The 20,831-nt window shown below is 54.7% G+C and overlaps 1 protein-coding gene across 1 annotated transcript; it reads left to right on the top strand.

Annotated features, from left to right (window-relative positions):
- Positions 1-1,959: 1,959 nt before the first annotated feature.
- On the top strand, positions 1,960-4,970 carry CCDC8 (coiled-coil domain containing 8). Its single transcript, XM_058530992.1, has one exon. The coding sequence runs from the start codon at positions 2,641-2,643 to the stop codon at positions 4,135-4,137; it is 1,497 nt and encodes a 498-aa protein (XP_058386975.1). The 5' UTR covers positions 1,960-2,640; the 3' UTR covers positions 4,138-4,970.
- The last annotated feature ends 15,861 nt before the right edge of the window (positions 4,971-20,831 follow it).

Raw genomic sequence — 20,831 nt, 5'->3', positions numbered from 1 at the left:
GGTGGAGGCCACTCTTTGAGTTTAGCGGGGAAAAGGGAGGCAGAATGACCTCTCTAAAAAGGTGAGATTGGAGCAGAGAGAGATTGCCAAGAGGCGATGCGGCAGAACATTTCTGCGTGGAGGGAACAGCATGTGCAAAGGCCCTGAGGTGGGGGACAAGCCTAGTGTGTTGCAGGAACAGCGAAGACGAGGCAGGTGTGGCTGGAGTGGAGTGAGCGAGGAGAGGAAGAGAGAGGGAAGTGGCGAGATCTTGTAGGGCTTCGTGGACCATGGTGAAGACTTTGGCTTTACTCTGAGTGCGATGGAGGATTTTAAAAAGAGTAGAGACAGATCTGACTTAAGTTTTTGAACGATCCCTCTAGCTGCTGGGTTGGGGATGATGTAAGATGAGAGTGAAGGGCACCTTACCCTCTATCTCTGAGGATTCATAACAACAGGACTGTTCAGCACATCGCAGGATGTCTGGTTCCAAGGAAACCCTCTGTGCAAGTTAACTGTTATTATTACTCTTACTCTTGCCTTTGTTGTTGTTGGTTTTTTTGTGGGGAGATCAGCCCTGTGCTAACATCTGCCAACATCTGCCAATCCTCCAATCCTCCTCCTCTTCCTCTTTTTTTTTTGCGGAGGATGACTGGCCCTGGGCTAACATCCGTGCCCATCTTCCTCTACTTTATATGGGACGCTGCCACAGCATGGCTTGCCAAGCAGTGCGTAGGTGCGCGCCTGGGATCCGGCCCGGGAACCCCGGGCCGCCGCATCGGAGCGGGCGCACTTAACCGCTTGCGCCACCCAGCCGGCCCCTGCCTTTGTTGTTGTGCATGTCTTTGCTGAGCTGGCTGCCTCAGAGTCACCTGGGAAGTTTTGCAAACTCTGGTCCCATGTCTTAGAGATCCTGACCTGCTATATCTGTGGCTGAGTCTGAGGGCTTTTCGTTTAATTTATGTGAATTAACATTTTTGATTGCTAAAAATCCAAGCAATGCAAAAGAATATAGAGTGGAAAGCATATGTCTCTGCCGCCTCTGGGAGTCCGCAGTCCCCTTCCCAGAAACAGCCACTGTGGGCAGTGCCTGTACATGTGACAAGCACATGTGCACACCTAGGCCCTACACACACACACACACACACACACAGACTGTTTCAGATTCAAATCCAGATTCCATCCTCCTTGGCCGTGTGACCTTGAGCAAATGATTTTATATCCTCAGCTATAAAACGGGAAGGATCAACATATTACCTGTCTCATAAGGTTAGGGGGAGGATTTCATGAGTTAATTCATAGAAAGCTCTTAGAATGGTGCCTAGGACATGGAAGTGCCCTGTAAAACATGACTAGCCTTCTTTTTCATAGCTGCGTAGTATTTCACTATCAGATTAGACCATAAAATTGAATCAGCCCCCCCCATGAACAATTAGGTTCATTCATTGGCTCAAAAATATTTATTGAGCACGAACTTGTGCCAAGCCCCACACTAGGGGCTGGTGCACTAAGACCCTGGTACCAATTTCTCCCCCCAAATGTATGGGGTAGGTACATAGGAATTGCGGGTACCAGAAGTCACGCGATTTTAAGTGGTAATATGTAGCGTGTATGGCCTTCAAAAGGACGGCCTTATTAGCACACCCACCTCCGGCGCTTGGCTGGAACCCGCACGTTTAGGGTGGCAGGTTTGGGAAAGGATGAGAAACGACGGTCTGTGTCGGGAAAGGTGCTGACGTGGGCCTCGGAGCGCGTTCCGCTTGGAAGCGGTGGCCCCAGCGAGGTCCGGGGCGCGGCCACACCCCTGTGCGGGAGGGGAGTGAGGGCGCCCCGAAGGGAGTGGACAGCCCCCCTGTCAGTCTTCCCGAGTCAGGAGTGTAAGCTGAGAAGGGGGAAGGTGGGCCTCGTTGGAGAAGGGCGAGGAGGAACTTCCTGCCCGCGCGCGCTCCTCGGCACTGAGCGCGCGGGCTGGGAGGCGGGACGCGCCTGAAGGTCAGCCTGGCCGGGGGTGGCAGCCTGTCTAGGGGCGGGAGACCCTCCTGGGGGCTGGGCTGCGGCCTCCAAGTGCTTCGGCCATATTGAATAGCCAGCCGTCTTTGTCTGCAAAGTCCTCTCCCAAGTTCCAGGCGCGTCCCTGGTGCCCGGGGCAGGAAGAGCCACGGGCAGCCCGTGCGCCCCACCACGTTGGCAGCTCGCGGTGGGCTTGGAGCTCAGGACTGACCTCACCCCGGCTCACGTAAGCGTCCTGGGAATCGATTCCCACCAGCCCTTGGGGGGAGCCAGACTTGGTCAAGACCGGACTGGCTGCAGGCAGAGAAATTGGGAAGTGTTGGTTCATCCCTGGCTGGGGAGGCGAGACTTTCCAGGCTGCTCTGCTGGGACCTCACTCCCACCCCCAAGACTAGGGGCTTCGTGTAGTTTGGGCTCGTGGCCCCCACCCCATATTTCACCCTGGAGATCTTAAAGACCCTCGAGAAGAGCCATGTGGGGGGCTGGTTCCCTTGGGGCTTCCTCCCCTCCCCCGACTGCCTGATTCTCTGGAGCGTCCCCGATGTCTGCAAAGACGTGGATTTGGACGTCCTCGTGGACGCCTTGAAGCCCGTGGGGACCTTTAAGAAGATCGGCAAGGTGTTCCGCAGGGAGGAGGACTCCACAGTGGGGATGCTCCAGATTGGGGAGGACGTGGACTATCTGCTCATCCCCCGGGAGGTCAGGCTGGCCGGGGGCGTCTGGAGGGTCATCTCCAAGCCCGCCACCAAGGAGGCGGAATTCCGGGAGCGGCTGACCCAGTTTCTGGAGGAAGAAGGCCGCACCCTCGAGGACGTGGCCCGCATCATTGAGAAGAGCACCCCGCACCCACCCCAGCCCCCCCCAAAGCCGAAGGAGCCCCGAGGGAGGAGAGTCCAGCAGATGGTGACCCCGCCCCCCAGGCTGGTCGTGGGCACCTACGACAGCAGTAACGCCAGCGACAGCGAGTTCAGTGACTTCGAGACCTCCAGGGACAAGGGTGACCAGGGCCCCAAAAGCCCGGGATGCCGCAGGAGGGTGCGCAGAATGCCCGTCAGCTACCTGGGCAGCAAATTCCTCGGGAGCGACCTGGAGAGCGAGGAGGACGAGGAGCTGGTGGAGGCCTTCCTCCGGCGAGGGGACAAGAAGCCCAGCGCCCCACCACCCCGCCGCCGCGTGGCCCTGCCCGTGCCCGTGTTCGACAACAGCCCGGAGCCCCAGCTGTCCAAGGCGGACAGGTGGCGGGAGTATGTCAGCCAGGTGTCCTGGGGGAACCTGAAGCACAGGGTGAAGTGTTGGGCGCCCAGGTCCAGCCCCGGGGTGGGCGAGGCCCAGCAGGCCTCAGCCAGGGTGGAGAGGGAGGGGGCAGCGGCGCTGGGCAGCGCCCATCACGTGGGGAGCGCGGGAGACGGGCGGGTGCCTGGGACCCCCCCAAGGCGATGGAGGCCCAAGATGAACTGGGCCTCGTTCCGGCGGCGCAGGAGAGAGGCAGCCGCATCCACAGCTCAGGTGGCGGAGGCTGCAGAGGATCAGAGGGCGGAGGCTGCAGATAATCAGAGGGCGGAGGCTGCAGCTAATCAGAGGGCGGGGGCCATAGGTGTCCAGAGAGCAGAGGCCCCAGCTGTCCAGAGGGCAGAGGTTGCAGATAATCAGAGGGCAGGGGCCCCAGCTGTCCAGAGGGCAGAGGTTGCAGATAATCAGAGGGCAGGGGGCCCAGCTGTCCAGAGGGCAGAGGTTGCAGATAATCAGAGGGCAGGGGGCCCAGCTGGCCGGAGGGCAGAGGTTGCAGATAATCAGAGGGCAGGGGCCCCAGCTGTCCAGGGAGCACAGGCTGCATCTAATGGGGCAGAGGCCATAGCTGACCAGAGGGCAGAGGCCCCAGCCATCCAGGAAGCTGAAGCCTCAGCTGCCCGGGGGGCCACGGGGGCAACCTCAGGAGCCAGGACCCGGAAACAGGTCAAGACAGTGAGGTTCCAGACCCCCGGACGCTTTTCATGGTTTCGAAAGCACCGGAGAGCCTTCTGGCACACTCCCCGATTGCCAGCCCTGCCCAAGCGAGTCCCCAGGGCAGGCGAGGCCAGGCACCTCAGGGTGCTGAGGGCCGAGGCCAGAGCAGAAGCAGAGCAGGGAGAACAAGAAGACCAGCTGTGAGGTGAGGGCGGGGGGCCGCGGGGCACCCCACCACCTGCCTCTCGCACGCTTGTCAGAGATGCTCTCTCTGCCTCCACGCTTGAAGATGGAGGTGGGGAGAGGGGCAGACAGCGCCCCTCACATCTCCACCCAACACTCCCCTTTCTTTTCTTGTTCAAGTTTTATCTTTCATGTGTTGATTTTTTAAGTACAGACTCCTGTAGTAATCCAAAGAATGTAAAGAAAGAAACCCACCCAATGGGGTTGCATCGCCCACGTTTTTAACTTCCTCAAATGCAACCCTAGGTGCTCAGCTTGGAAAAGGGACAGAGGTGGGGGAGAAATGCTCCTTGAACTTGGCACAAGCCAACTTGCAAATAAAAACATTTACAAACTGACTTCTTGACTTCGGACCTGGCCACTGAAGAAACCTCCGGGGTGCTTTGGTCACGCCCTGGTGTCGTGTCTACTCCCACTCTCCATGATGCTGACACTCTGCCAGCCATCCCCACGCCCCTGGGTTCTGCCGGCTAGGAGTCTGGGGTCTGCGGTTCACACACCTCACCCGACCCTGATTCCCAGGTACAGAAGAAGCATTCCGGAAACATGTCCAAAATGCAGATTCTGGGGCCCTTCATGCCAGAGCTGTGGATTTGCTTGAGCTGGCTGTGCAGCCCTAGAATCTCTGTTGATCACGCCCCACAAACATCTGGGGCATCTTGGCCCCTGGACATGTTGAAAATCATTGCAATGGGAACAGGCCCCCAAGGCGGGTTGTGGTGTAGCACTGTGTAGGGTCCTGTGACTGGTGCTTGCCATGGGGAGAGATCGGGTTGCTAAGGCCCCGTGGGAGCTGGGGGGCATCTCTGTATTGTCTTGCGTCCTCCCCCCCCCCCACAGCCCCATCAGTGAACAACAGACCAGCAAACGGCCACACCCCAGCCTCACAGAAGGCGGGAGAAAAGGAAACTCACGGAGGAGGGAGGGCTGAAGGCCATCTCTGTCCTCCTGGCTGTGACTGCAGTCCTGGCCTGAGTTTCTTCGTTTTTTCTTGGAACTAAAGAATTAAAGGTCCCCTCTGGCCCCACCCCAGAAGTTGTCCCTGCCAGGGCTGCTTGCTGTGTGACACCGAGAGCCCCTTTGCAGTAGGTGAAGGTCACAGCTCATAGGGCAGCAGGAAAGAGCCCCCAGTGGGATTTAGAAGAAAGACAAGGTGTGCACCCCGCCTGGAGGGATGAGCTTGTTGGGGGGCAGGGGAATAGCCAGGCTGGCTGGGGCCGTCTCTGGAGTGGCCAGCGAGCTCTCCGGAGGCCAGGCTGCTGGTGGCAGTGGAGGCTGCCCACGGCTGCTGTCCATCTGGGAGAGCAGTGACCTCATGACCGTGCGGGCCTGGCCAGTTTGGGTTGCTGGAAGGTGAAAGGAGATGGGAGCAGAGACGCTCAGGGAGACTCAAGACTTTGGGCAGATCTGTCCCCCAGCTGATTCTGTTTGTCCCTCCTGTGCCCAGCATCCCAGGCCCGAGCGTCCGGCGAGGCCCAGGAGGTGGGTAACCTGAGACGGTACCAGGAATTTCAACATTATTTTTAATCCAAGGGGGTTTCAAATGGCGCCTGGAGGGCCTGGTCCCCAAAAGCAGCCTGTTGGTGCCTCCTGGGTTGTGGTTTCAAACGTGCCAGGATTTTCAGCAAGGTAGCCCCCAAAATCCAGAGTTTTGGCTCCAAACCAGACCTTATCTAAACCGGCCCAGCCTCCCCTCATCATCACCAAGGAGAAAAACAGACCACAGATGTGAAGGGGAGAGATGCCACCTTGTGACAGGTGGGGACTTTCTGGGTCCCCATCCCAGACCCCATGGTGTGTGACAGGAAAAGAGGAAACCATTGGGAGGATAAGGTGAGGAGAGATTTTGGAGGAGGGATTTGGAGCCCAGCTAACCCCTCACACTGCCACTTACAAGCTGTGTGACCTTGGGCTGGTTACTTAACCTCTCTGCACCTCCAATTACTCCTCTGAAAGGGGGATCATAATAGAGTTTTCCTCCCAGGATTGCTGCGAGGACTGAAGAAGACGCAATGTGCTAGTGCTCACATCAGCGCCAACAGATGGCATCTCGTCTTATTCCTGTTCTCTATCAGTGGCGGCCACTTCTTTAGCAGACATCTCAGCCCTGATGGGGACCCTAGGGCTGCGGTTCCCGGTCCCGGCTGCCGTGTGGAATGACCTGGGAGCTCTCAACACCCCATGCCCAGCCCGCCCTCTCGGAGATTCTCACAGGACGGTACAGGGTATGGCCGGAGCACCCAAAATGACGATTCCAATGTGCGCCCGGGCTGAGACCCGCTGCCCTAGGCGTCCAGGAGATGAGCAGACCCACAGCGGGGGCTCTCAAACTGGTCCCGCATCACAATCACCTGGGGGGCCTTTTAAACCACAGGTTGCTGGGCCCCGCCCCCAAGTGATGCTGTAGGTCTGGGGGGAGCCTAAGAATATGCGTTTCTATCAATTTCCCAAGTGATGCTGATGCTGGCGACCCCGGGGCCTCCCTTAAAGGACGGCTGCCCTACAGGAAAGGCCCCTTTCCGCAGCCTGGCGGTCAAAGGCGCGGCGCTCTGGTGCTGGAGAGCGCAGGGCACGTGCTGGCGCACCCCGAGCGCTGGGGAGGCGCCCCTTCCCGGCGGTCCCGGAGCGCCCCCTGGCGGGCCCCGCGGGCGCCGCGGCTCCGCTCCCCAGGGGTGGGCGCCGGGGTGGGGGCGTCGTCTACCCCCCCGGAGCCCTCGCTCTTCCCTCCGGGGAATCCTGGGACCTGGCCACACTCTCAGGAGTCTCGGGACACCCTTTCCCCACTTGGGCGGGCCGAGGGGCCGGGACAGGTTCACCCTGGGGTGGGGGGCGAGGTTGGGGAGGGGATGGGGCTTGGAGCCGGGGCGCCTCGGCCTCACGCCTCCTCTGTGGCCGCCCGCTTCCCCCGGCCTCTTCCCGGGCCGCCGCCTCCGCCTCCTCGGTCCTCGGGCCCCTGGGGGCTCCGCGCCCCCCTTTCCACGCGGACCTCAGGGCCTTTACGCGGCTGCTCCTGGGACCCGCGGCGCTGCTCCCACGCCCCCCGCGGCTCACTCCCGCCATGGGGGGGCGTTCTAGCACCTTCCTCCCCGCGCGCATCTGGGTCTGGTTCGCCAATTCCGTCCGTCAGTCATTCGACAACTAGAAACTGAGCAGCCACCGCGTGCGCACCTGCGCTGGCGCGGGGACGCGGCGGGGACAGGATGGACCACGCTCCCGGCCCGGGGGCGGCCCTGCTGCCCCTCACCCCCCCACTCCACCCCCGGGTGGGACCCTCGGCCTCAGCCGCGGCCCCGGTTCCTCCGGCAGCTGCGGCGCTGGGCCGGCCCACGGGCACCGGCGGGAGACGGAGGCGGGAGGGGGACACGCTGAGGCTGCTCGGGCTGTGGGGGCGGCAGCAGCGACGCCAGCCAGCGGCTCCTGGGTCCCCCCTCAGGCCGGTCGGCCGTTCCTGGAACCTCGCAGCGCAGCACCCTGGGCTCAGCACCTCCCTGCGGGGAGCAGCTGCTGTGTTCCTCGTCTTTGGGACCTGACGACCCTTTCTGCACTTTGCCTGCAATATCCGTGTCCCCAGTTCCCTCTGTGAAGCCCCGTGACACGTACAGTCAGTGCGCTATTTAGAAACATACGCGAGTCGTGTCAGGTGGCGGTCAGAGCTGCGAGAAATAAAGTGGGGAGGTGCAGGAAGGGTTGTGTGTTTAACAGGGTGGTCGGGGAAGCCCTCCCTGGGAAGGTGACATTTGAGGAAAGAACTGCATGAAGCCAAGGACAGACCCGTGCAAATATCCTGGGGAAGGGCCCTCCGGACAGCGGGAACAGCAAGTGCAAAGGCCCTGAGGCAGGAATATGCCCCATATGTTCCCTGAACAGCAGGGAGACCTGGTGGCTGAAGCCACGTGGGGGTGGTGGGCAGTGAGGCAGAGGGAACGTGGGGACAGAGTGCATAGACCAGTGCTGTCCAGGGGAACTTTCTGTGATGATGGAAATGTCCTATCCTCGCACGGCACAGTAGGGTAGCCGCTGGCCACTTGTGGTTCTCGAGCACGTGTCATGTGGCTGGTAGGACTGGGGCTGCCCGCGCAGCCATCAGCAAGTCTGATAAAGAATTAGTCAGCGGTTGGTAGCTTCCAGACCAGCCCCCACCTGACAGTGACTGTAATGGTGTGTGCCTTGTGTGGAGGGACCACTGTGAGCACCAGGGCAGTGCACCGCCCCCTGCCGGGTGACTCAGTCTTCTCCTGATCAGCCCCAGCTCACCCTGGGCGGCTTTCCTACACCCCACTCTCCCCCTGCCCTGGGGTTTGGGGGTTCCCAAGGGGGAAGGGGGTGTCCAGTCACAGACTCTGGAGTCCCACGGGACGTGGTTTGAGTGAAGACAGATCGCCTGGGTTCAGGTTCCAGTGCTGTGTGACCCTGGGCAAGTCATCTACCCTCTCTGGGTCTCGGTTTCCCCATCTGTACGATGTGAACAGTAAGAGCGCCTAAACTTGCGTTAAAACCATCTGAGCGTCATAGTTAAAACCTGGAAGCGAGTCAAGCGTCCATCCACGGATGAATGGATAAGCAAAATGTGTTATATACCTACAAGGGAATATTATTCGGCCTGAAAAAGGAAGTTAATTCTGCAATATGCTACCACATGGATGAACCTTGAGGATGCTATGCTAAGTGAAATAAACCAATCACAAAAAGACAAATACTGTATGATTCCACTTATATGAGGTACTTAGAGTAGTTAAAATTATGAAAACAGAAAGTATAGTGGTGGTTGCCCATGGCTGGGGGGAGGGGCGAATGGGGAGCTATTGTTTAATAGGTAGTTTCAGATTTACAAGATGAAAAGAGTTATGGGGCCGGATGGTGGTGACGGCTGCACAAGAACGTGAGTGTATTTAATACCACTGACTGTACACTTATAAACGGCTAAGATGGTAAATTTTATATGTGTATTTTAACTTCAAAAAAATTAAAAAAAAAACCAAACAGCCCGAGCGGTTCAAACGGTGCTTGGAATATAGTCAGAGCTATAGCAAAATTAGTTATTGTTATTTTTCTAGGTAGCGTCGAATCCCACCTTCCCAGCCTCAGAGGTGACCAGATTCAGCACTGAATGGATCTGGGCACGTAATTCCGCGCGGCTCGTCTGCGCGCTGTAACCAGCCGTCCTGGAGCGCCCTCTGGTGGGGACCGCGGGGGCCGCGGCTCGCAGGCTGATGCCGCGTCCCTGGTCTCCCCCGCGGGGGGCGGCGGGGAGGGGGTCGCGTTCTTCGTCCCGGGAACCCTCATTCCTCCCTCCAGCTTTTCTAAGACCTGGTCACACACCCGGGAGTCTCGGGGCGCCCCTTTCCTTGCCTGGGCGAGTCGAGGGGCTGGGACAGGGTCAGCCTCATGGGTGGTGTGGGGGGTCGGGGTAGGGGTTCCGGGGCGGGGCACCAGGGGCACCGCGGCCTCAGCCTCGGGGATCCGGTCTGCCCCGCCCCAGGACTGGAGGGACGTAATGGGAAGGGCCAGGAGTCGGAGGGACCCGGATTCGAGCTCTTCTTCTCCACCTCTCTGAGCCTCAGTTTCCTCATCTGGGAAACGGGCGTGAAAACCTGCCTTCGTCCTGTTCCCCAGTGTCAGCCCCGGAGAGGCGCCGGGCCTGGCTTCCTCTAGCTGGTGGGAACGTGAAAAGGGTGTGGAGAGCTAGGTTAGGAAGCAGGGTTTACATAAACCTACATGGATTTCGTTTAGAAGACTAGTTTTAGTCTGAGATCATCTCCCACCAATTGTGGTTTCCTTTCTTCACATGGGTTTTATTATTGTTAATTTTAGGCCACAGGGGAAGTTAGTGACCTGGTATTTGGGAGTCCCCAATACGCGGGGATTATACTGACGGAGACATCCAAACTTTAGGAGCCTGCTCAGGACGTGCAAAGGCCCGGGGGCGACTCCCCATAGGGTTGCGGGGAGTTTTGGTAGTTTCCAGGTGTATAGGAGGCTCGTGGCAGGCCATGTCACAATCACGCTAACGCACACCAGCTCACACACACCCACACAATCTCACACACACAGACCACCCTCCCCCACCTCCGATCCTTGCCCCCCACACAAGCCCATTCTCCTTTCCCAGGTTGGTGCCAAATGGTCTTTTCTGGTCACCTTTGGTAGATCCGGGCCTGTCCGAAGGGGCAGGACTTGCTGTGGGCATTGGGAGGCCTGGACCATCTACTTCCCTCCCCAGTCTCGCCCCTTCCCATCAACCCTCAACAAATCCGACTCTGCCCCTCTCCTGCTCAGAACCTACCATGGCTCCCCAGTGCCCTCAGAACAAAGCCCAGCTCTCTACCACGGCCCGGGAGGTCTGGAAAGGTCTGGCCTGTCCTCCGGGTCTCATTCCAGCCTCAAGCGGCTGGACTGGATCAAGGTCCCCTCTGGGCGGCCACTTCTGTCTCCCCCACTGAACTGTGAGCCCCGGGAGGGCAAGTCCAGGACTGTCACGTCATCTAGGGGTCCGCAGCACCACCCAGCACGGAGAAGGGAGAAGTTTGTGGGACGAAGGGAGGAATGAATTCATTCTAGGTTTACACTTTGATTCCATATTCCTTTGCCCTGAGCTGTGACTGCTGTGTCCAGCAGAGGGCGCTCCCACCCAACAAATATTTAATTTGCATCTGCCATCTCCGGCATTGAGAAATTAACAACAATCAACGTCAATCAACAACTGCTAATTCCGGCCCTACTGCGCGCCAGGTCTGTGCTAGGTGCTCCACACACCTGGTCTCTACATCAACAGCTCGAGGACATCCAGCAAAGATGGATGAGGAAAGCGAGGCTCAGCAAGTTTGTTTAATTTTCCCAGGTCACAAAGCATCTAAGCGGCAGATAAGCGTCCAGTCCCACCTTCTGACTTCATAGCTCTTTGCTCTGTTCTTTGCCAAGATCCTCCAAAGAGATGGTGTGACCAGGTGCTGGTCCCCTTGATGAGGATGGGGGCAGTGCTTGGAAAGGGGACCTCCAGCCAGGCAGCCCTCCCCCCCACCCCCACCCCGACAGGGCCTGCCTGCTAGAGGGCAGATCCTTCAAAGCCTCAGACGCTGGCCTCTGTAATTCTCACAGCAGCCCAGTGATGACGACTCTGTTATTATGCCCATTATACAGATGGGGAAACTGAGGCTCAGGGACGTTGGGGGACTTGTCCAAGGTCACAGGACATGGAGGTGACAGAGACATAAAATACCTTACAGGAGGCCATGGGCCAGGGCAGGACACAGAGGCCTCGAGTGCCAGGATGAGGAGAAGGAAGTCCTTCCTGGAGAGGAAAAGGCAGGCTTTGTAGGTCTGCACCAAAGGTTCAGGGCAGCCCAGGGAACCTCGAGGTCTCGAAAATTCTTTCTTTTTTTTTTTTGGTGAGGAAGATTGGCCCTGAGCTAACATCTGTGCTTATCTTCCTCTACTTTGTATATGGGACACTGCCACAGCATGGCTTGATGAGCCGTGTGTAGGTCTGCACCCGGGAGCTGGGCCTGAGAACGTGGTGCCGCGGAAGTGGAGTGTGCGAACTTAACTACTACGCCACCGAGCTGCCCCCTCGGAAATTCTTGTTTTAAAAGACCCTGAAGGATACAGACTGAGGAAAAGGGAAGTAACTGTCAAATTGTGCAGTCAAATTGTGCAGCTATTGAACAATCTAGGTCCTTTATGGAGCCTGGAAAAAACATGGCTTGGTAATATTACTAAGTGAAGAAAACAGCCATTGGTGAGAATATGTATACAGAATAATTCCATTTTGGTTAATTAAAGAAATAATGTCATAAAGCCAGCATTTATTGCCTGCTAACAACATGCCAGGAATTGTCTAAGAATTTTACACGAGCTTTTGTCATTAATCTCCATAACTCTTATGATTCCCATTTTACAGACAAAGAAGTTGCACGAAGCCCAGGAGTGGCAAAACGAGGTTGCAAACCCAGGTCTTCTGACCCCAGAGCAGAAGCTCTCAATCCCCGGGCCCTGGGCGCAGAGCCCCAGATTTGTTCTGTGCGCGGCTGTTAATGTTCCTGTCGTTTTTCCAGGCGTCTCCCCAAAAATACCCAACGGTTTTGTTTATTATCTAGTTAGGTCCTAACAACCTGACAAGTACTTATGTACTAACACTTTGGCAGCCATTTGAAAAAAATATATATATATAAAGAAATAGTAATATTTTTATTTCATTCTTAAGCATAGTTATTTACCAACAGGACGTGTGTGCCTGTTGGGCACTGCACAACTTCTCAAACCTTGGGATTAGATTGAACACCGTCCCTCTCATTTCCGGTTCCGCGTTGATCGTCGCGCAGGACCCGCTTTTTATTCCTGCCACCAACGACGACGCAGCATCCCCAAGATGTGACGTCATCGAGAGGACCGCCGGGGAGTTGGGGTGGGAGCTAACTACCTGAGCTGGTAGTTCACGCTGTGTCCGACAGATGTCGCTGTGTTTCCCTCAAAAATTCAAAATCTCTCTTGGCTCATCGTTTGGGAACCCCGGTGCTGGTGCTTTTAAACATGTGGACAGATAACCGACAGAGGAGGTTTCTGCGTGAAGGCGCGGGTGGTTCAGGAAGAGCTGGGTAAATATATGTAGAAAACGAAAATTGATCCCTAATTCACGCTGCCTACAAAGGTGGACTCGAGAAGCTCTATGCTAGAGAAAAACCATAATGTTCGGAAGACCAGGACCCAGAGAACTGTCTTGGTGAGCTTGGGGATGCGGAGCAAGGAAGAAGTACATCTTAAACAAAACTTGGAAAATATAAACCATTAGGCAAAACGTGATTGAAACTGATTATATCAGAATTAAGAGTTTCTGTTAACATGTCACTATAGACAAAGACACAGAAGATGGAATAAAGTCATGGCAAATTCCTAAACGAGGGGACTACATGATGAGAAATGTACACGGGACTCGTGCAAATCGAGGAGAAAAAGAAGGCAAGCACGATAGAAAGATGGGCAAAAATACGAACAGGACGTTTAGAAGAGGGGACGCATCAAAGGCTCCTCTGCACGTGATTAGATGCCCAAAATCATTAAGATTAGAGATACACAAAATAAAGTAACACCGAGCTATCACTTTACACCTGTGAGACTGGAGAAATGCGGACGCTGGGTAATGCTATTAATATACCCATTTTCCAGATGAGAGACCTGAGGCTTGGTGGGGAGAAACGCAGGGGGGTCTTGCCAAGCCCACACAGTTGGGCAGTGGCAGGACAGGAAGTAAACACAGGCTGTCTCAGACCTCAAACCCCAGACTCTGAATAGCTGGTCAGGCAGCCTTTGGCAGCACCATCCCTGCCATTCATTCACACAGTCATTCATTCATTTATTCTTCTATCAATCCATCCATCCATCAAACCGAGCAGCTGCCGTGGGTGGATATGGTTGTGATCAAGATACACCAGGTTCCAGCTGACAATGTTAATCACACACACAGCTGTTTAACTACAGCTGTTTAATTACTTCCTGCCAACTCTATGGACTGTTGCATGACTATTAAAAAGGAGGAGCTGTGTGCCAAAGCACTGACCTGGCACAATAAAGTCATTTGGACGGTTTCCCCAAAACGTAAAAATAACGCCAAGATGTTTATTTTGTAGATTCTGCATATTCCTGTCAAGTTTTTAATTTTATGTATGTGTACAGGAAAAAGATATCTGGCAGAACCTACATCAAAATGTTAGCAGGGTTCCCTTCCAGGCTGGGACGCTTATGCGGGTTGTCAGCTTCACCCACATATTGCTGCATAACCACCAGCCAGAGCTTAGCGGCTTCAAACAGCAATGATTGCTATGACCCAGTGCGTTCAGTGGGTGGCTCTTCTGTTGGCCTCACCCGTGGCTGCAGTCAGCTGGTGATGGGCTGGGGCTGGTGGCCAGGACACCTGGGTTGGTTCTCCTCCATGTGGCCTCTCTCCCCCCAAGTGGTCTTTCATGATTCAGTAGTGAAGTTGAGCTTCCTTCCAAAATGGCGGCTGGTTTCCAAGGGAGCAGGAGTGAGAGCTGCCAGGCCTGGTAATGCCTAGGCCAGAAGTTAACACAGCCTCACTTCAGTGCATTCTATTAGTCAAAACAAGTCACGAGGCCCTCCCAGAGTCAAGGGGAGGGGCAACAGGTTGTCCTAGTGGTGGGAGGAGGGACACGCACTTACAGGCAAGGGACGACTTGTTAGCAGCCATCTTTGGAGGCAATGGAACCCAGTGTCTTCCTTTCTGTATTTTTGGGGGCATCTGCACTGGGCAAGTATTACATTTTATGGTGGGAAAGGTATTTCTTAAATAGTATAAAAAATTGTGGGAAGAGGTTGGCTTGAATAAGAGTCATAGACACAAATAAGAGTTCCGACCAGAGGACACAGCTGTAGGGTCATCCTAAAGAAAATATGGAACAGAATCTTCTGTGAACACGTTCACTTCTTCAACAACTTTTTTCATAGACAGTTGGTAACCAAAGGATATCATGGAATAAAAAGATGGACCCAAAGGGGTACATTTGTTTAAAAAGAGTCTTCTGTTGATTCTGCTCACCTGGAAGTCCAGGGTCTCATTCTTTCTAATCAAATTATTGCATTTTATGGTTCCCAAGGCATTCATTTTAAGTTTTGCATAGAGACTGTAAGAAAGTATTTGCTGACTGAAGCCCGAGGAAAAAATAGATCTGAATTTCTTCAGGGCTGGCAGGCTGCGGCGACGAAGCGTATTCCACCGCAGAAAAATGACAGTGGCTGAGTAGTCTCCGTGCTCCCGTCCTGCAGGTGACTCGCCCCAGAGCAGCCTTTCCAGTTTGCATCAGAAGGTGTGCCCGAGCGTGCAGGAGGATTTACAAGGAGCTTCGTGAGTGCTGGTTCCCGGGCTGACACTCAGAAGGAACTCTGGGGTGTCTGACCGAGTTGGGGCAGATGGTTTGTTACTTGCATCTCTTATTTGCATTTTTACAGATATTTCAGATCAGTGGCGCTGGGCCATGACTGTCACCGCAAATTTATTTTTTGCCCTCCTTCATTTCTCCAGCTACCATGGACTATTTTTAAATGTTCAGTTGGGTTTCATTTTAAATTTTATGGATTCTGTGCATCCCCCCACCCCCATGTTTAATATTTATATCCAAACGAATGCAGATAGACAGAGCACGCTGTGCCGAATATTTTTTTTTTTTTTTTTTTTTTTGTGAGGAGATCAGCCCTGAGCTAACATCCGCCAATCCTCCTCTTTTTTTTTTTTTTTTTTTGCTGAGGAAGACGGCCCTGGGCTAACATCGGTGCCCATCTTCCTCCACTTTATATGGGACGCCGCCACAGCATGGCCTACCAAGCAGTGCGTCGGTGCGCGCCCGGGATCCGAACCAGCAAACCCCGGGCCGCCGCAGCGGAGCGCGCGCACTTAACCGCTTGCGCCACCGGGCCGGCCCCCGAATATTTTTTTAAAAGCCTAAAAAGAAAATAATCTATAGAGATATACAAGACCCAAATTCTTGAATTAAGCTTTATGGGGTGAGGGGTTTGAGGCAAGGTGAGGCCAGACTGGGCCAGTTAGTCCTTGTGGGCTCAGCTAGGGGTTTATCCTGAGAACACCGGGGGCCATGGAGTTGCCTAGAACAGGGGAAGGGCACCATCAACCCTCCATCTTGCAAAGGAAACTCGGCCAGGGTGGCGGTGGCTGAGCCCCACCTGGGGCCAACGTGAGGAGACAGGAGGGCAGCCACCTAGACAGCCAGATGGGAGCCACAGTGCAGGTGCATTTATTTAGTCCATTCACAGTGGTGTGCAACTGTCACGTCTATCTAGCTCCAGAGCATTTCCATCACCCCTGAAGAAACCTCGTACCCATTAAGCTCAGTCCCCATTCTCCCTTCCCTCCAGCCTCAGGCAACCACTAATCTTTCTGTCTCTATGGCTTTGCCTGTTTCTGGATATTTCGTGGAAACGGAATCACCATGATGTGGTCTTTTGTGTCTGGCGTCTTCACTTAGCACAATGTTGTCAAGGTTCACTGTTGTAGCACGTGCCAGACCTTCATTCCTTTGTACGGCTGAGTTAATGTTCCATTGTATGGAGCTAGCACACTTTTTAATCCATTCAGCCGTGCCGGACAGTTGGGTTGTCTCTGCCTTTTGGCGATGGTGAATAGCACTGCTATGGACATCTGCGTACTAGTTCTTGTTTGAATACTTGTTTTCACTCCTTTGGGATGTATACTAGGAGTGGAAATTGTTTACCCTCGGGAGGAACTACCATATGGTTCTCCGCAGTGCTGTGCCATCTTCCCTTCCCGCCAGCAATGCACGAGGGCTCCCGTTTCTCCCCGGCCGCCTGTCTTTAACGTACAGGCTGCAGAGCACGAGGCCCCTGGAACCTGGCGCTGCCCCCTTACTCGGCCCGAGCTGGGTGCTCGCCTCACCCCTCCTGGCGCCGCCCGGCTTCAACTGCTCCTGCCCACGTTCGCGTTCAAATTCCTCAAGCTGGCTCCCCTTCACCTTTGTGCCTACAGCCTTGTGGTTACGGTCACTCTGGATTTAGGCAGCCCTGGATTCGAATCCTGACTCCGTGCTTACGCTGTGTGCCCCGGGACAAGTAGCTTCGCCTCTCTGTGCCTTTTTCCCCCATCTGTCACACGAAGCAGCTGTTGAATGCAGGGCAGCAACAGGACATGGAGAGCAATTTGGCACATGGATCACGTGATGATTAGTTCCGTCCAGCACACCCGCTGTGCCAGGGGCGATTCTAGCACTGAGGACAGAAGTCCCTGCCCTCAGGGGCTGACAGGGCCCCTGTATTGGGGACACAGGCAGGGAACATGACCAGCAAACGATACAGCGTGTTGGAAGCTGGCAGGGGCTCTGGAGGAAGGCTGGGGCAGGAGCGAGACAGGAGTGCTGGAGGAGGGGGTGTCGCCATGCGCCTTCTCTGAACAGAGACCTGAGGGCAGGAGGGAGATGTTTAAGTAGGCGAGAAAGAGCGAAATGGAAAAAGACAGAGCAAGTGCTAAGGCTCTGAGGCAGGCATGCCTGGAAGGTTCCAGAACACCAAGGAGCCTTGTAAGAATCTGGCTTTTACTAAGACGAGGCCACAGGACGGTGATGAGCAGAGGAGGAACCCGCAGGCTCAGTTACCCCATCTGTCAGGGGCAGAGCTGTGTGTGTGTGTGTGTGTGTGTGTGTGTGTGTGTATGTGGCAGGGCAATCTGTCACTTTGGCTGCCAAGCAGCTGATGTCCCCTGACAGGTGGGAGGCAGGTGTCCCCCCCGTGCTGCGGAGAGTGGGGAATCTCTGCCTGTCCATGGTGGCCAGGGCTTGGGCCTGTGACCTAATCACAGCCAATGACAGATATGGGGGGGCAGTACATGAGAGAAGACAGCTTGAAAGGGACCAAGAGAAAGGCAGACACAGAGAGAGAACCCCAGGTCCCGGCTGCCTGCGAGTCCTGGCTCTGTCCAGTGGGGCAGCCACCTAGGTCCACTGCGGCCGGCGGGGGCAGGAGGCTTCTGAGACCCTTCCCAGTTCTCTGGCCTCTCCTGTGCAGTCATCCCTCACTCTAGCAGGCCCTCCTTGGGTGGTGGGGGGTCTCAGGCCCCCACATCATGCCCATGACTCCAGGGACCCCCGCATCCGCTCCTGCCCAGACCCCAGGCCCTCTGGTGGCCTGTGACACCATCAGACATCGCGGTGTCTACACCTGACCTCAGCGTCTCCTGCACCCCTACCCGTGCGCTTTCTGTGTCCCCAGCCTGGTGACTCTAACCAGGGTGGTGTCCCCCATCTCAGCATCCCTGGCCTGTTTCCACGGGCATCTCCTGGTCAAACTCCCTTTTAGAAGTTAGATGTTGTTTTTTTGTTCAGCTAACTGCCCTTAACCTCAGACCCTGACTCCTGTGTGTCCCTACTGATTCCTTCAAACGCACTGACTCAGAGATCTCGCACCCCACAGGGGCTCTCCCTCCCCCTTACGTCCCTTCTGCGCCCCCACCCCACCTCCACCACGTTGATCTGTTTATAGTTTCAGTTCTTGTTGTGGCTAAACTTTTTCTTTGTTCCTGACTTTTGTTAGGACAATAAACTTGACCAAGATCTTGATCACTGTACCTTCCGCGTCCCTCGCAGCATCTCCTGAATCGGCTTCTATTCTCATTTAAAAACTTCCTCCGATAGCCACTTGGAAAAAGAGAAAATGAGACCGGTCTCTCACACCATGGACGAGAATAAACACCAAATAGACCTGTGATCTGGAAGTAAAGAATGAAATCGTACCAACACGGGAAGAAAACCTGAGGGCCTTTCCCTGAAACCCGGGGGCGGGGGAAGGTTCTAACTCTGACTCACTCCCAGAGGCAACAAAAGAAAACCCAATACACTTGCTTTCATGAAAATAAACTTTGGCATGGCAAAAACACCACCAGCAAAGTTTGAAGATAAAAGATTGGGCTATGATAATGTGGGAGATCAAAATTGGCCACCCTGAAATATGTCTCTTTACCTTATTTTCTCTGATGGACATTTGACCTCCCCCACTAACTGCCTAAAGGAATTTAACTCTGGGTATGGACAGACTGTCAGGGTCCTCACTAAACCCATTCTTACTGAATTTCTATTTACCAAATATTTACATTTGTAAAGGTATCTCTCTCTGTGTAGTGGGAAGAGGGGGGGATGACCTTATCTGTGGAAACTCTTATCAGGACGGAAGGAGAGGCCTTATATCTACATACTCTTGCTTACTATAATTTCTGTCTCTCCAGCCACATTCTCTATAGGTGGCCCTGCAAAGAACTATCTGACAAACACTTACATTTCCCTCTCCATGTAAATTGTCTTCTTCCCTTCTGAAATCCCAAACCACACCCACCCCCCTAACATCCTCCTTTGTCTTTAGCTGAAGATAGTATTTAAGATGAAAATCTCCACCATTTGTTGAGAAACGCAGTGTCCCTGGTTTCTCCCATGTATACATGTTATTAAACTTGGTATTGTTTTCTCCTGCTAACCTGTCTTTTAATGATTTGGCCAGCCATGAGAACCTTAAGGGAAAGGGCGGAGGGGGATTCTCCCTCTTCCCCAACAATAAACTTTATGTGTTTTTACCACAATTATTAAAAAAGATAGACTGGGAGAAAATTATTTGCCACATTTATCACAAATACAGGGCTGTTAGTGCATCACTCACGTACTGTTGCAGCTGCAGAGCCACGCCCAGAGTCTAATCACGAAGAAACATCAGACAAATGCCAAACAAACCTTCTTCAAACAAAGGAGATGGGGAAGGAACGTATTCTTCACAGATGTCAATGTCATAGGACAAAGGGGCTGAGGAAATGCTCCAGATTAAAGGGGACTAAAGAGAGGGGACGAATAAATGTAACACAGGGCATCACTGGGTCCACTGGGTCCACTGGGTCCACCGGAACACAGGCAGTGGACGTAACACAAGTGTCAGATCAACGTGAACTCTCCTGGTGGATAAAGTGGTTAAAGGACCATGACCTACACGCTGCAGTTTACTCTCAAATGGCTCAGGAAACAAGCGTGTGTGTATATACACACATGTACACACACACACACACAATAGGTGAATCTGGGTAAAGGGTACACAGGTGTTCTTTGTGCCTTTCTTGCAACTTTTTGTTACGTTTAAAGTTTTTTCCAAATAAAAAGCTAAAAAAGAAACCATCAGGATTTTCTGGGGGACGCCAGCAGCGTGCAATCTGGAACTGAGTCATCCTTCACATCTAAAGCCAAACAGCTGACAAATCAAATGCTAGCTGTGGGCCTCTTTCTGAAGGGAAAACTGCATCTCTGGGCTTAAAGTTAATTCCAAGCATCTTGTGATCAACAATAAATTTACTTTTAATCAGAAATTCAAATAACTAAGAAACTTCCTCTAGAAGGGTTGTCAGCATCGTGGTGAGGCCCCGCGTGGCAGGCAGGGCTGCAGTGTCTCCGTCAAGAGGAGCTGGGGGCTGTTTCCCGCCCCTTGAATCTGGCTCCGCCTTGGCGCCGTGCTTGATGGATGGAACGCGGGGAAGTGACCCACTGGGACTTCTGAGACCAGGTCATAAGGTCTTGCGGCTTCACCTGGACATCCGGGATGCTCCCTCGTGGGGCCAGGCTGCCACGTCGTGAGAAGCCCAAGCCACAAGGAGGCCCCGCGTGGGCGCCCCGGCAACAGGTCCCGCCAGCAGCCCGCACCCACCGCCAGGCATGCGAGTGAGCCATCCTGGACGGCAGGCCAGGCCAGCCTTCAGATGCCACGTGGCCACCCATGCTGAAGACTCAAGTGAGAACAGCACAGCCTCGCCCCCCAACCCACGGAACTGAGACAGACGGATGGATATGCACGCGGTGAAAGCCAGTGAGCTCTAGGGTTGTTTGCTGCGCAGCGAAGGACTGTCCTGGCCCAGGTCCCGGGAGGGGCCCTCAGCCCTGGGAACATCTTCACTGGCGAGGGACTTGTTTACTGGGGACCTCGGGCCACTCCAGGTGGCCGATACCGACATGTCACCTATGCTGGGGACCCTGGGCCACACGGCACCGGCTAGTCTCTCTGGGGACTAAGGTCAGCCACGTGGGCTGGGCAGTCAACGTGAGCAACCCCAATAAAGACCCTGGAGACAAGGCTCGGGTGAGCTTCCCTGGTGGGCGACACGC

This window comes from Diceros bicornis, chromosome 34, assembly GCF_020826845.1.
Source record: "Diceros bicornis minor isolate mBicDic1 chromosome 34, mDicBic1.mat.cur, whole genome shotgun sequence".
Lineage (NCBI taxonomy): Eukaryota > Metazoa > Chordata > Mammalia > Perissodactyla > Rhinocerotidae > Diceros > Diceros bicornis.
Note: the sequence above shows the minus strand (reverse complement) of the source record. Positions and strands in the feature narration are given on the sequence as shown.